Below are 14,389 nucleotides of genomic sequence, written 5' to 3' on the forward strand. Positions count from 1 at the left end.
ATCGGACTTCTCCATGTGCAGAAATTGCAATCAGACCTTCAGTATCTATGAGACTCTTTAGCACTTCTGGACTATATGTTCTCCTTCACTGAGTGAATCAAATATGAAAGTACTTCCTTTTTAAAGGATGTGGGGAGTTACTGTTGTCCCTTCAGCTTTGAGTGCGCTAATGAATGTGTTCGTGATAACAATTAAGTATATAGAGAAGGTTTGAACCATGTGTAAACAGTCATTTGGGTAGCTTTATAGGTTTGGGTTGTTGTTGTTTGGTTGTTTTTTTTAAAAGGAAAGTAAAAGAAGCCCCGAAACAAAAATGTGTGCCTGTCACAACCCCAAAAGCTTTTATCTGTTTGCATGTCAAGGAAAGTCTTTAAATACATATAGGCAAAATCTCTCTTTTAGACAAGAATTTAAGCATTTAAAGATAAGCATGTGTTTGAAGGCAAATACATTTGAGCATGAGCCCATGCTACAAAGCTACCCAACTTATTTGGGCTTGATATACTTTAAAATGCAATTTATCCTTCAATGCATTCAGTAAATAGTTCATGTTAACAGACATGACTTGTCAAGACACCTATCGCTTCTAAAACTCACCCATTCTGTGAGCATTTTTTCATTTCTTTAGTAACACTCATCGTTTTCTTTAATAATATAGTGCTACCTAAGGATCTGACTCTTCTATTAAACAAGAAATTTCCCATCAGCTTTCCTAAAGAAACCACATTTTAGATACAGTAAGCAAAACCTGTGTGTTTATTCCTTGTTAAAGAAATAGTCTGGAAATATTATACTTCTAGAAAAAGGCACAAAAAAAATTGCATGATCTTCCTATGACTGTGGTAGACTAGCCAATTAATTTCTGTGTTCATCAGTAACAGCCCTTGCTATTTTTTATTTCAAAGTTGCAAAATTAGCTTGTTGCATCTGTTACTACTAAGCAAGTCTTTTTTAAAAGAAAGGAGATAGAAATGTAAATATATTGGGGTGTTAAGCTTTTTTTTTTTTTTTTTTTTTTAAAGAATATTGAAGCCTTAAAGGCAAAATCCTGTAACAGTTTCTGCCTGGAGAAATCTTGATGACAGTATATATGCTTCTACTATAGAGGCCCAAACCAGAGTTTGAGAATAATCCTTTGAGACATAATTTTGATACATAATGATCTGGTTACACTCCATCCTGAAACCTGAGAAGTCCTGGACATTGTTCCTGCCTGTTCTCACTTTCCCTCATAACTTTAGGCAAATTACCTCTCCTGTGTCAATATCCCTCCTCTCTTTAGATGTTATATAGTGCTAAAACAAAAGCTCTATTTCAGTACATACATACTGGTTAAAATGGTCAGATTTAAATGTGATACGAAAGCTCTTAATTTTCATCTTCAGCAATTAAACATCAATGCAATCATTGTTCCTTTGCCTTTGTTGTTCAGTTCAGGCCCTGTTGTAATTACTAAGGGTTGATATTAAACCAGCTTTTTTTTCTGGATGCTGGTTGTAGTTATGGATGACAGCAACGTGAAGACACCCAAGAAGATGCCCAGGGTGAAAAGCCCTTTGTGCCAGAAGTACCATGGAGGTGTCAGTGTTCTGTTGCATGGGGTTACCTGGCAGCTACACTCGTCACTGCAAGTGTCACCGTTGTACATGGTCTACAGTTTGGCTTTGATGGGGCAGTAGCCATTTAATGAAAACATCTGATTTATTTTTTTCTTCCCCAAACATAGTTATTGTTCAATGCCAATCCCCTCCAATTAAGGGAAGTGCCCAGCATGTTCCCTTTTAGAAGTCAGCATTCTGAGCAATAACAAATGCTGAAAAACCTTTCTATGCATGTAATCTCTCTCTCTTTTTCTGCCATATTTTTTGCAGTTTTTTGTTTGTTGTCAGAATTCTATGAGTACTTACAACATAGAGGATGATAAATGGAAATGGCACATTTTGCTATGCAGGATAATTCTATCTGTTGTGGTTAGTGCTCCACACTGAACCCTTCACATTTATGCTGAAATCGTTTTAGTATAAAACGAGACCAGACATGGTCAAGCCTTTATTATATGGTGTACAGGGTCTTTTTCCTCCAATCTTGCCCCCTTTTACGGTTGCTGAGCATTATGTGTCACTTTCTTATCTTTTAAGTTATGACTTATAATTCATACTTAACATACTGCATGATTGACAGTGTTAAATATAGTTCCAGACAGTTCATTTAAACATCCATTTTGCAAGTATTTATGAATTTTGTGCAATTTTGCATGCCAGATACTTCTGACTTTTCTAACTCTTCTCTAAGAGCTTGGAGTTAAGCCTGCTAGTCTTTTCAGTCTTTGAAAAGTAGGCAATACGTTTGTATGTAGGTATGAGTCTATAAAAGCAATTATATGCTTTTGTTTTCCAAATAATTCAGAGTTACTCCTGGCTGCAGTGAAAAGAAGTAGTGGCCTTACTAGGTATAGTTTTGAGACAAAATTAGTTCTAAATTTGCCAGTTCCCAAGTACCATCATATAAAACCTAAACTCAGTGTGCTGCATTGACAGTATTTTCCATGAACACTTGGAAATTATCATGAGTGTTTCTTACTCCTTTTGAAAACAAAAGTTAAATAAATGCATTAAAAAGGATAAACTGAATATTACAAAGGGCTGAAGGACTCAAAATCAAAACAGGGAACAGAATGTATGTTACATAAAGAAAGAGCTTTTACTGAGGAGACGATAACCCTCTGTGACTATTTAGTAGAATACTGTGAGAAGAAATTACTGTTTATGTTAGAACTTGCCTATAGGCTGACTTCGACAAATCCACTTAATTTTAATTTGAACTCCTCTGCTAAGAATAGAAATGCCACACATAGCATGCAGAATCCTAATGGTATTTTCTAGAATCTATTATATATCACTGTCGGACTTTTTCTTTTTAGAATATATTTAAAAGGCCAATTTTGTTTGGGATGCTAATATTTTCTAAAGTATGGCTTGAAAACAGTAGTTGGCTGTATCACACAAATGTCGGGGATTTTACCAAGTACTCCCTGTTTTCTGATAGCATTTAATAATCTTTGTTTTCTTACTTGCAAACAATGAGAGAAGTTTGGGGAGAGCAGTGTAGCTCCCCTTCTAAGTAGATGTATTCAGACAGTTAAATGAACGTCTCTAGTGTGGCTGTTCATTACGAGATAAATGGATTTTAATTTAAACATTAGACTATTGTTAGTGCTACTAGAAATGAATGGTTCCCAACCCTGGGTATGAGCCAGCACAGATGTGATCGTCTGCTTCTGAGTCACCTGGGAAAGTTACTGCCTGGTTTTGTGCCTGTGGTCCCCAACAGCGGTATGATTCATGCAAAACATGGCAGCGTTTTGCTTGAGGACTGTGGAAAAGCATTGCTTATGTAGTTTTGTTGGGTAACAGTGAACAAGCTAGCTGAACTTAATGTAAACTCAGTGTAAAACTCATGGGTGAATTAATTTCTCTTGTGACTTGATCTGCTTTGATGAAAGGCTGGTGTCCAGTCATCCAGTGTCTAGTCATGCACTGTAATGCCAGATGCTTCTCCAACCCCCCCAAACAAGTACTGCTGCCAGCTGACAAGGTGGGGGCTCTGCGCAGGCTGTGATGAGAGGTGAGGTGGAGGCAGAGTCGCTGCTGGGGAGTCACTGCTCTTGAACACGCAGTTCATCTATGCAGTCTGACACTACAGGAGGATGCAGTGCACAGATTTGGCCAAGTGCTAGTCGTTAGTGATAAATGTGGAACAGCAGACTGACAGGAGAAACAGTTTTGGGGGAACTGGCTAAAGGACCTCCAACTTTATCCCAGAGACTAAGAAAACTACATTTCCCTGAGCTGTTTGAGCATCCTTCTCACACACAAAGATGCTGTTTGTGTGGAAATGATATCGGTAACTGAGGCGTGCCATTCAATTGGATAATTTCAGGTGTATTCCTTGTATCTGTTTTCAAGTTAGTGCATTTCTGAAAAAGATGCTATTCTGTTGTTTTATTTTAACTATAAATATTGTAAGTGAAAAATGGAATTTCATAAAAGTATTAAATATAGAACTGAAAGTAATACAGTAAAATTGGTTTTAAGACTTTGTTGGTAAAAAAAAAATAAATTGTCATGATACTGTATTTATCTAGCCAAAACAAGAAGAGGACTTTTATCTGCTCTGTAAAATTACAGGTGCTTTATCTGTGAAGAATTACACTTAAGATGAAAAAAGGAGAAAAGTGGTATTGTAGACTGATTATCATATCAAGTGTGAACTGTGCACTGTCAGAACATCTTGTTCACTTCATATAAGCAGATAACTTTTTGGGAACCCTTTCCAGGAGAGTGGGATTTTAACTTTCTCACATCCAGACTGCATACTTTAGCAAATTCTACAATCTGGTTGATAACCAAAAGAACAGTTCCATGTTAATAGAGAATTATTTCCTATAATAATAACTTTTAAAAGGTTTCCAGCAGCTATGTAAAGACAATAAATCATTCAGAAGCTGGAAATAGGAGTCTTTGGTAGGATTTCCAACTTCTTGTTACGTATTCTCTGTGGAAGACAGTCTTTCAAGCAGCTGTGGTATTTATTAGACATCAGAGTTTTGCTTAATGCATAAAAGTAAACATAACTGACAAAATAAAAATAAACATAATTGATAACTATGTGGTGGTAGTTATCTCTTTCTTGAAGGGGGACCCAGAGCCATTGCTCTTAGATTGTTCTTTGGCATAAATAAAAGGGGTAGCTTTGCATATAAGTCAATGTTTATTTACTGAGAGCTCGCTTAGAATAGCAAAGTAATGATATTCAGGCCATCCCACAGATGTGTGTTCTTAGGGTGAAAAACCACTCTGAGTATGAATTTTTTTGTAAGATGTTAATGTGTAAGGAGCTTAGGCTTTTTGGTGCATAAATGAATTTTCTGGTATCATGGGTTTTAGCCCTTGCTGTGCACTGAAAGAAGTTGATCTCAATTCACAGATCTGTACTCTGTATTTTCCCAGAATATCCATCCATTGGCTTAATTTAAGACCATTTTCTAGGAATTCCAAATCAATACTTTTTAATTTTACTACTGTCCTGGTTTCAGCTGGGATAGAGTTAACTGTCTTCCCTAGTAGCTGGTACAGTACTATGTTTTGAGTTCAGTATGCAAAGAATGTTGATAACACTGATGTTTTCAGTTGTTGCTAAGTAGTGTTTAAACTAAAGTCAAGGATTTTTCAGCTTCTCATCCCCAGCCAGCAAGAAAGCTGGAGGGGCACAAGAAGTTGGCACAGGACACAGCCAGGGCAGCTGACCCAAACTGGCCAATGGTGTATTCCATACCATGGGACGTCCCATTTAGTATAGGAACTGGGAAGTGGGGGGGGAATGGCCGCTCAGGGACTAGCTGGGTGTCGGTCGGCGGGTGGTGAGCAATTGCACTGCACATCATTTGTACATTCCAATCCTTTTATTACTACTGTTGTCATTTTATTAGTGTTATCGTTATCATTAATTATTAGTTTCTTCTTTTCTGTTCTATTAAACCGTTCTTATCTCAACCCACGAGTTTTACTACTTTTCCCGATTTTCTCCCCCATCCCACTGGATGGGGGGGAGTGAGTGAGCGGCTGCGTGGTGCTTAGTTGCTGGCTGGGGTTAAACCACGACAACAACCCTCAAAAAGAGGGTTTATTTCAGTGTTTGTAAAAGAATTTGAGACTGTTACAGATTTGAGTTGTTCTTAGGCTTTTAATTTTCTTTGTGTTGTTGTTAAATACTGTACTGTTGCTTGGAGAACTCATTCATGTACAGAAAAGCTTGCAACAGACCAAAGTTGACATCTTTAGGCCATTGTAATGATTCAGGGTAGCTGAAATTCAGAGAATGACAAGTGTTAAATACATTTCAAAGTGTTACATGTACTGAAGTAGTGAGTGCATAGGTTCAGTTGGCAATGGATGACTGAATGTGGTCCCCCCCAAATCTGATATTCTATTTTGCAGAGACACAAGTGGCTCAAGGAATACTTGTAAAATCTGTCCTTCATTAACAACTATGTACTATTCTTCACTGCTAATTCCTCCTCAGCTTTTGCTTACTGCATACAGAATACTATGGAGTTGTTACTGATACTTTTTAAAATAAAGCCTTGGGAAAAAAGACCTGATGCACTCTGGAGGATTCTTTCCAGAAGTTTTCATTCTGAGATATATCAACTTCATTTTTTACTTCCTCTACCATTAAATCTCATATACAATTGAACAGGAATTGCTTAAGAGGAACAACAACTTTCCCTTTCAGCAACATTTTGCTGAAAGTCTGTTAGTATCAAAGTGGATTCTAAGAGCCTGAAGCTCAGCTCTTAATCAGGAATTCTACAAAGTAATCAGTTCTGGATGGAATTTTTGTTCTTCTTGATAATATGTATTTGTACTCAGCTTTCTTGCGCTTGTGTCAGCACCTTCTGAGTGCATGGGGACCAGGGTGGATTTCCCCCCCCCCCAGAAGATCAAATGAGGTGCAACTCTGAGCTGTTTGGAGAATCTAACTGTGTAATTACTGTTAAAGAGGTTGTCAGTGTGCTTGATAGTGATAAAGCACAGAAGACTTATTCCCAGCTTAGTATGAATTTACAGATAAAGTTTTAGAACAAATAGAAGTTCCTGTACTAGGCAGTGAAAACCCTTGTCCTTTAGTAATTCATGCTAAAAAAGAAAAAAGTGACCCACAACTTAGGGAAGTTATCTTGCACTGCTAGTTGGAGACGATTATTTTTATTTTTGGAGAATATCCACTTATGTATTGCATTTGAGTTTTCCCATATTTGTGTCTGATACAGCCATGCTTATTTTTTTTCCCTCTCTTTCAGCACCCAAAGACAATGAAGAACGTGTGTTCCGGGAACGTATGCGCCCCAGAAAGCGGCAGGGTGCTGTGCGACGCAGAGTACATCAGGTTAATGGACACAAGTTCATGGCCACCTATCTTAGACAACCAACATATTGTTCACACTGCAGAGATTTTATATGGTATGAAGCAACTTTGACTTTGCTTTCTTTGCAACTTTGAGCTGAGGAGCTAACATGCCCTCCTGTTTTGCTGGAGTATAAATGGGTATAAAGAGTAGTAGTTTTTTCCTCTTCATTTTAATATTAAGCTGTCACCAGTTTGCAGACGGTAATAGAAAACTGTTAAACTTCCGTCACAAATATTAGAATTTGTTGTATTTTTGTTTTTTTTCTCCTCTGAGCCACAAAGTTCAATCTCTTCCTGTCTAGTACACACGGTAAATTCTAGGTAGACAGCCAGTCTAGTGTTCTGTAAGTGTCTAAATGTAGATTTAGACCTAATATTAGATCTTTATGTTTTGCCAAGATGACTGAATTCTTCTTTAGGGGCCTAAGTATCACCATCTTCCTCCTAGGCAGTGCCAAGCTCCATATATCCTGCTGAAGTTAATGGATTATGGGAATACTAGACTTCTAGTGATCCAGGATTTTGGGTGCTCAGTGTACAGGGTCTTTATTATTACAACATATGTCAAGAACTCCCTTTTAGAAATCATTTACATTAGTTTTGAGTAATCTTAATTGTCAGATAGGGAGAATTGGTGGAGACATTCAGTTTTCAGTTATTTTTCAGCAACTCTATTGATGTTTTCCAAAGTTACCTAGAGATACTGTTTTGCACATTAATACACATAAGATCTGATGTGAGTGATCCATAATTAATATTTCTTAAGAGTGTGTAGTGAATCAGTCTTTCTTAATGTGAAATTATGCAAATTGTCTATGAACTCAGCTACATTACTCTAAAGAATATAGGTTAGCCTTTCTTTTTTTAGCTAAGATGATTTCAAGCAACAATATTGGCAAATGCAATCTTCTGTCTATTTAGAGGCCTGCTTGATGACTTATTTTACCAGCTTGTGGCTTCCATCTCTATGTACCCTTTGGCTTTGCCTATTTTATTATAGTAAGTGTGTCTTTACTTCTGATTTTCTTCATGGCCTATCGTCCTACCTGTTACCTCTTAGCAGCTGAAATGTGTTTCCTACTTTGAACTGATCTCAGTCTAGGCATGCAGTTATCAGATTATTGGTTATAAGAGGCTATTCTTTTAAACTTGTGCACGTCCAGTAAGGAGAGGAAAAAATGTTTTTCATTTTTAAAAATATTTGTATTCTTCATTTGCTAAAACACTGTTTTATTTTCAGGGGTGTAATAGGAAAACAGGGATACCAATGTCAAGGTAAGAGAAAAACTACATGGAGACAGTTTGAATATATGTATTATGTTATAATATTTAACTAATAAGGTATTTTCATCAGTCCTTGTATATGTACAGTGCCAAGAATTTAGCACAAGATGATCAGAATAAGTTTGTCTCGCCAGAGATACAATCTTTAGAGCAAGTCACAGTATGATTTTTCAAAACTGTTGCTATTAGGCATCATTTATGAGGTAGGGGCACAATTAACATTACTGAACAGTAGGTCCTAGGTATCTCTTGATGCACATCCAACTAGGGGGCCGAATCTGTGGATGTTTGCTTCTTCATTTTTCACTTCTTGCATTTTAAAATTGTGAATTCTTTATTCTGCTTAAGATTCTTTGTTTCAAAATGCCAGGTAATTGCAAAGACTGTAATTAAATAGATAATTATAGAGGTCATCATTAGAGAAGGTTATAGCAAAGACTGCAAAAGTGCTTCATTTTCAACTCCATTTTTTAACTCAATTTCTTGTACTCTTAATTTTTTATGCAGTCATCTCTTGGGATGGTGCTTTTCTGTTTAATTCTCATTTGACAAGTAGAAATAATCAAGTTAGTGATGATTTTTCAGTTACAAAAGACTTGATGAAATCTCATTGTAAATAAATAAACACAAATAATGGGTTTACATGCTATAATAAGAATTACTGTATTAACATACAGCAGAGGTTCCTTGAGTTCTGATGTGTTTTTTTTCTTACAACAATGACCAAAGCTAGAAGAAAATGAAATTCATTATTTCACTCTGAAGGTTTTTTCTTCACTTAATGACCTTGAATCCTACAGTATGATAGACCTTGTAATTTTTAATCTTATCTGTCATATCTGCAAATGTTATTCATTGATTAAGTAATCAGTATGAATATTGATAAAGCATTTTTGCCTCCTGAAACCTTTTACGGTTATCAACTTATTGTGTGCTACAGAAAGAATGTTCGACTTTGTTTTTTCTGTTCCTTGACTTTTACAATGAGTTATCTTTATATGTCTTTTCCTCTGGAAGCTCTTCAGACAGAAATTGTTTTTGCCATTGTGTCTCATATAAAGTGGAGACTGTGGACTTCATCAGATAAAGAAATCAAATATGTAAAAATTGAGAAAAATTGTTATTAATACTTCAGAAGATAATTTGTAGTTTTACGTACTGAGATTTTGGCAGATATGCTTTAGTTCTGTTAAGATTCATTGGTCTCTTGAAAGTCCACTATCTTCTGCCTTTCTAAGCCAGACTTACTTCATAGGAGTCACCAAGTCACCAGTCACTTGCAGCCTTTCAAGTCCCAGCATTTCTAGTCATCTGACATCAGCCTTTTGCTTTCAAATCAATCTTCATGGAAACTCATTCTTTTATCTGTTTTTTGTTTATAGTTTGCACTTGTGTAGTCCACAAGAGATGCCATGAACTTATAATAACGAAGTGTGCTGGCTTAAAAAAACAGGAAACTCACGATGAGGTAAATGTTTATAAAATAAATTTTCTAGATAAAACTCTCTTTCATCTGTTCAAAGTAGTGTCGTCTCCTCTGTTTAATCAATAAATGTTACAGACTTTTTTGTGCCCTTCTGGTCATCTTGTGATATAGCATTTACTTTGTAATGACAGATTACCATAACAGTTTCATTTACATGGGAATTATTATACAGCAATTTACTTTGTAATGACAGATTACCATAACAGTTTCATTTACATGGGAATTATTATACAGCAATTTATTTCTAATTAGTAAACTTTTTATTACATCTGAATGGTTAAAGTCTCAGTGAGCTCTTTCTACTTCTTTTCATTTTTAACATTGTCTATTTCTAAGTTAATATGAGTTTTGTCATTTTAATTCAAAAGAAGCAGACTGGAACCCTTTATCCCTTAACTGCATTTTTTGTGGCTGAGTCATTACCAGCTGATAGGATAGGCATGCTTGGGTGTCTTGCATCAACATAAAAGACTGCCCAGAATTTGCTTGCAAAGCCTCACCTCAACAAAGACCACATCCAAACTGTCAAAATTTATAACAAAAGCCATCTGTGTGTTGAAGAAGGCCCATGGTTATTGTACAAGATACTAGTGATTAACACAAGGTATTGCATAGTTAACAGGTTTTCCAGTGTAATTACTCCCTACCTCTAGCAAGCTTTTTGTATATTAACAGAATTAACACAGTATGTGCTTTATGTATCACACATTTAAATAAATGAAGACATCACCTGAAAATGAAATCAGCTGCCTTCAGAACCATACTTTCAGGGAGGTAGATATGTCTGCCAACAGCACATTCAGCTCTGGATCAGAAAAGAAAACAAAGCAATCCTTTCACTTGGGTTTAAGATCTCTCTCAGCCAAGATGGCCCTTTTAGGCTTGATTAGGAAATTATTGTTAATTTCTGTGGACAGTCATACACCAGAGAGTGATGTGACTGCTGGTAGCATTCAGGTCCCTTAAACTCCTCAGCTTTGGGGTATCCTTTTATGGCTGGGTTGATAGGGGACAGCTGGGGAGGGGGATGGGGTTTATTGTTTTCTAAATAGTTGTAGCCCTCAACTGTAACCAGTGAATGCTTTATCTTATACAAAAGTTTTTTGTTTGTGTTTTAACAGAAGAGCTAATGAATGCTCACTGTCATGTTCTGTTTTGTGCAACACCAAAGGCTTACTGTCTTTCACCATAGGGTTAGGTGAGGTAGTCTGCGGGTGATCCCAGTTCCTTAGCCACACAGAAAAAGTACATTTCTTAGTTTTGTTTGTTAAAACCCTACATTTATATGCTTGAAAAAGCCTAGTTTTACATTACAAATCAGAGTTGTATGTAACGATGGTTTTAAGGTGCTCTTCCAACTTTGATATGAATTTGACTGAGACACTAACTGATCTCATTATTCCTGTGCCATTCACTACCATTTTTCTTACGGGAAGCATTCTTTAATATCTGGTTCACAACCAGTATTTTACGTCCAAAACTTGATCGCATGCATAGGATTGTGATAAAGGACTGTGTTTGGCTAGTGCTGTTTTTGCATAGTACTCACTGGAAGATACAAACTCTTGCATGGATTTATATTTCCAGGCTACAGACTGGTGGAGGCTTGCATGCTCTGCTAATATTATGCTCTCATTGTTTAGAAGGGGTACTAAATCACTGGAGAAAAGCCAGCGGTAATAGGAAAGGGAAGGAAAAACATTGAAATAAATCTCCTGCTATGCAGTGGCCACTATAAAAACTTATCAATGATATCCTTGAATTAGCAATTAATTGAACCTTGTAATCCCTGAACGCAACGATTTATCATTGTCATTTTCATAATCTAAAGAAGAGTGGGATATGAAAAGGTAAAGGGTTTGTGATATATTTCTCTTTCTTAGTAATCTATTAGTTTGGCCTCCTGCTCCTGAAACAATTGGGAGTGACTTCCTTGCCTTCCACATTAGGAGATCTTTCCTGATAGCGATATATTTGTTGTTCCCAGAAGTACTAGGAAGTAGACTTCAGTTTTTATCTCTTGAACAACAGCAGCCCTTCCCCCTCTTTTCCCCAAATAAAGTAGTGAGACGAACTCTAGAGCTGGAGTATATCTAATGCAAAGATCATCCAAGCACAGACCTATTTCGTCTTGTTTGAATTCTGCATGGTTTCAAAACATAACAGGGCCTCGGCATACACTGATTATAAAGAAATTACTTAGAATGAAATATGCTGTGCTCTCCTTTTTCAGCAAGTGGGATCCCAGCGTTTCAGTGTCAACATGCCTCACAAGTTCAGCATTCACAATTACAAAGTGCCCACCTTCTGTGACCACTGTGGTTCATTGCTCTGGGGTCTTTTGAGACAAGGTTTACAATGCAAAGGTAAGGATTACCACTTCAGAGCTTTTTTTCTTTGTGAGTGACTTGTAAACTTGGAAAGAGTTCAAGTTATTCTGTCTTTTCCAGCATGTACAGATATGAATAGAAAGTAAATAGCAGACTGCTGGAGGGATTGCCATCAAGGTTAGAAAATGGTCCTTTACCCTGTCTGCAACACCAGTCAATAACAGATGCAGAGGACAGAGGTGTAGAAACACATTTTGGACTCACTGCTATGTAGGTTTATTGCCACATAGGAAATTAGAAGTTGACAGAAAATTAGGAGCATGAGAATTTACATCCCTTCAGCTTATATGCCTTTTGTGTTTTCAGGTTTGTGGTGATGGTTGTTAAACTTTTTAAACGTCATTATTCCAGCTACTTTTCCCTTTAATACCATGTTCAAAAATTACTATTATGTATTGGTTAGGCTAGGCAGAAACCAGTCCTGTGTGTCCATATCCAGAAGATGAGGTATTCTGATATCTAGCTAAATCATCCTTTGTGATGGTCTGCCTAGCACCTCTATTCCAGAAAATAAAGGATTCATTATTTTCTGCAGCTTAAGGACTGTGTATATACAGTAACTGTATATGAAGTTACTGCTGGAAGGTGCATACATGTTGTTTTAGCTGACTAATAGAAATGGCTGGTTCCATATCACCTTGTTTCAAGCAGATTTGTATATTCTAAATGGGGGAGAAAACAGTACAAACACTTGCAAAGGAAAGCAATATTTTAGAAATTGTGAATTAAATACTTCAGTTAGTGGGTTGATGGGAATTATGTCATGAAGATTGTAATATTCTTAGAAAGTAGTACCTAATGAAATTATAAGCATTTTCATTTTGTTACACCTTTATGAATGGGTAGGTCCATCTTCATAAATACCAAAATCGTGTTATGTACACTTCCCAACTGCAGAAATGTGGTGTCACACATGTATGTATAAACACATAATTTATGAAGTATATCCTTTTCAGTATTTAAGGTCAGACATAACTAAAGGTGAAGGTCAGACCTAATGTTTCATGTCACAAATTGCTGAGCAGCAAGGGAAAGAAGAAATTTATTTCATGGCAAAGCGGTACACAGTGAGAGCATTCTGAAATTCAAGCCTTCCCTTGTGATTCTAGCTAACGAGCAGTGATAAAATGTTAGACTCTAAATACTGTTTACTTTACTACTATTGAAGATTTTGTTCAAATGCTGTCTTAATTATGGTGGAGATATGTTCAGGGAAGATTTTTCAATTAAACCTGATTTTTTTTCTCTCTGATTTTTTAATCAGAGCTATAGTATCTCTCCACTTAATCTGTGAATATATTAGTTCACTTTCATATTCTCTCTCAACTACCATAGTGGTTCATTTGCTCTTAACTGTAGAAAATAATGTTATTTCTCATATGTATGCATTTACTGTGTAGCAGCTGCATAGAAACAATAGTTCAGAGAGCCTATGTTGCCTTCTCCATGTTCATAAAATCAGTGCCTATTAAAAATGCAGTATTTTCTGCATGAAATCTGGAGCTCACCTGAGCTATAAACATCATTTTCTCCTTGCTCTGTTTTCTCTCTTAACGAGTGCTGAACAATGTTCCCTTCTTCAGAGTTGTACTTGCTTGCCCAGTGTGGTTATTAACGCCATGAAAAGTGTATTCCAGAGGTTTATTATTATTCTTTTTTTTTTCACTGCTTATTCCTGTGCTTCTTTGTAAAAAGTATGTTCATGAAGTTGGACTTTGCAGAATTTTCCTGCTTACTTTATTTCAAGCAGTTCAGTTCCTCAGTGTCCACTGTTATGTATTCTAGGTCAAACATTTTCCTTGCCACTGAGCTTTTGTCACTGAAAATACCATGTGTAGCAATTTCTTTTTGCTCTTCTTGCAAACTGAAACATACTTGAAAAGGAAAGGCACCTGCATTATGAAGTGCATGGTTACTGCTGCAGATACAGTACCTGTATATAGTCTGAGATAAATGTGATTTGTTTCTTTAGGGCTTATACAGTGAAAGCATCATTGATGAACAATATAGTGAAATGCAGCTTTATAAATACATACTTTCTGATTATTTTTTTTCTCTAGAAAGTAATGAAGTGAGGAATTTGTTCAATTGAATGTTAACCTAGTATTTAATTGCACTTGCAGTTTTGCTTGCTTTATGCCTTTTTCCACAAGAGGGCAATGAAGTCTAAGATAAAATGTCATTGACTCCTAACAAATCCACGCTATGCTATTTTTAATGGAGCTATGTTCTTCTCCCGCCTAACCCATAACCTGGAAGC

The 14,389-nt window shown here is 36.4% G+C and overlaps 1 protein-coding gene across 1 annotated transcript in view; it reads left to right on the forward strand.

Moving 5' to 3' along the window:
- The window catches only part of PRKCE (protein kinase C epsilon), a 301,238-nt gene that overhangs the window by 179,700 nt on the left and 107,149 nt on the right, over positions 1–14,389 (forward strand). Inside the window, exons 3-6 of the mRNA XM_075042854.1 lie at positions 6,863–7,022; positions 8,210–8,244; positions 9,636–9,721; positions 11,973–12,105. Of these exons, the coding sequence (XP_074898955.1) occupies positions 6,863–7,022; positions 8,210–8,244; positions 9,636–9,721; positions 11,973–12,105 (414 nt within the window). The remainder of the gene's footprint in view (positions 1–6,862; positions 7,023–8,209; positions 8,245–9,635; positions 9,722–11,972; positions 12,106–14,389) is intronic.

Source organism: Buteo buteo, chromosome 12, assembly GCF_964188355.1.
Source record: "Buteo buteo chromosome 12, bButBut1.hap1.1, whole genome shotgun sequence".
NCBI classification, from domain to species: Eukaryota; Metazoa; Chordata; class Aves; order Accipitriformes; family Accipitridae; genus Buteo; species Buteo buteo.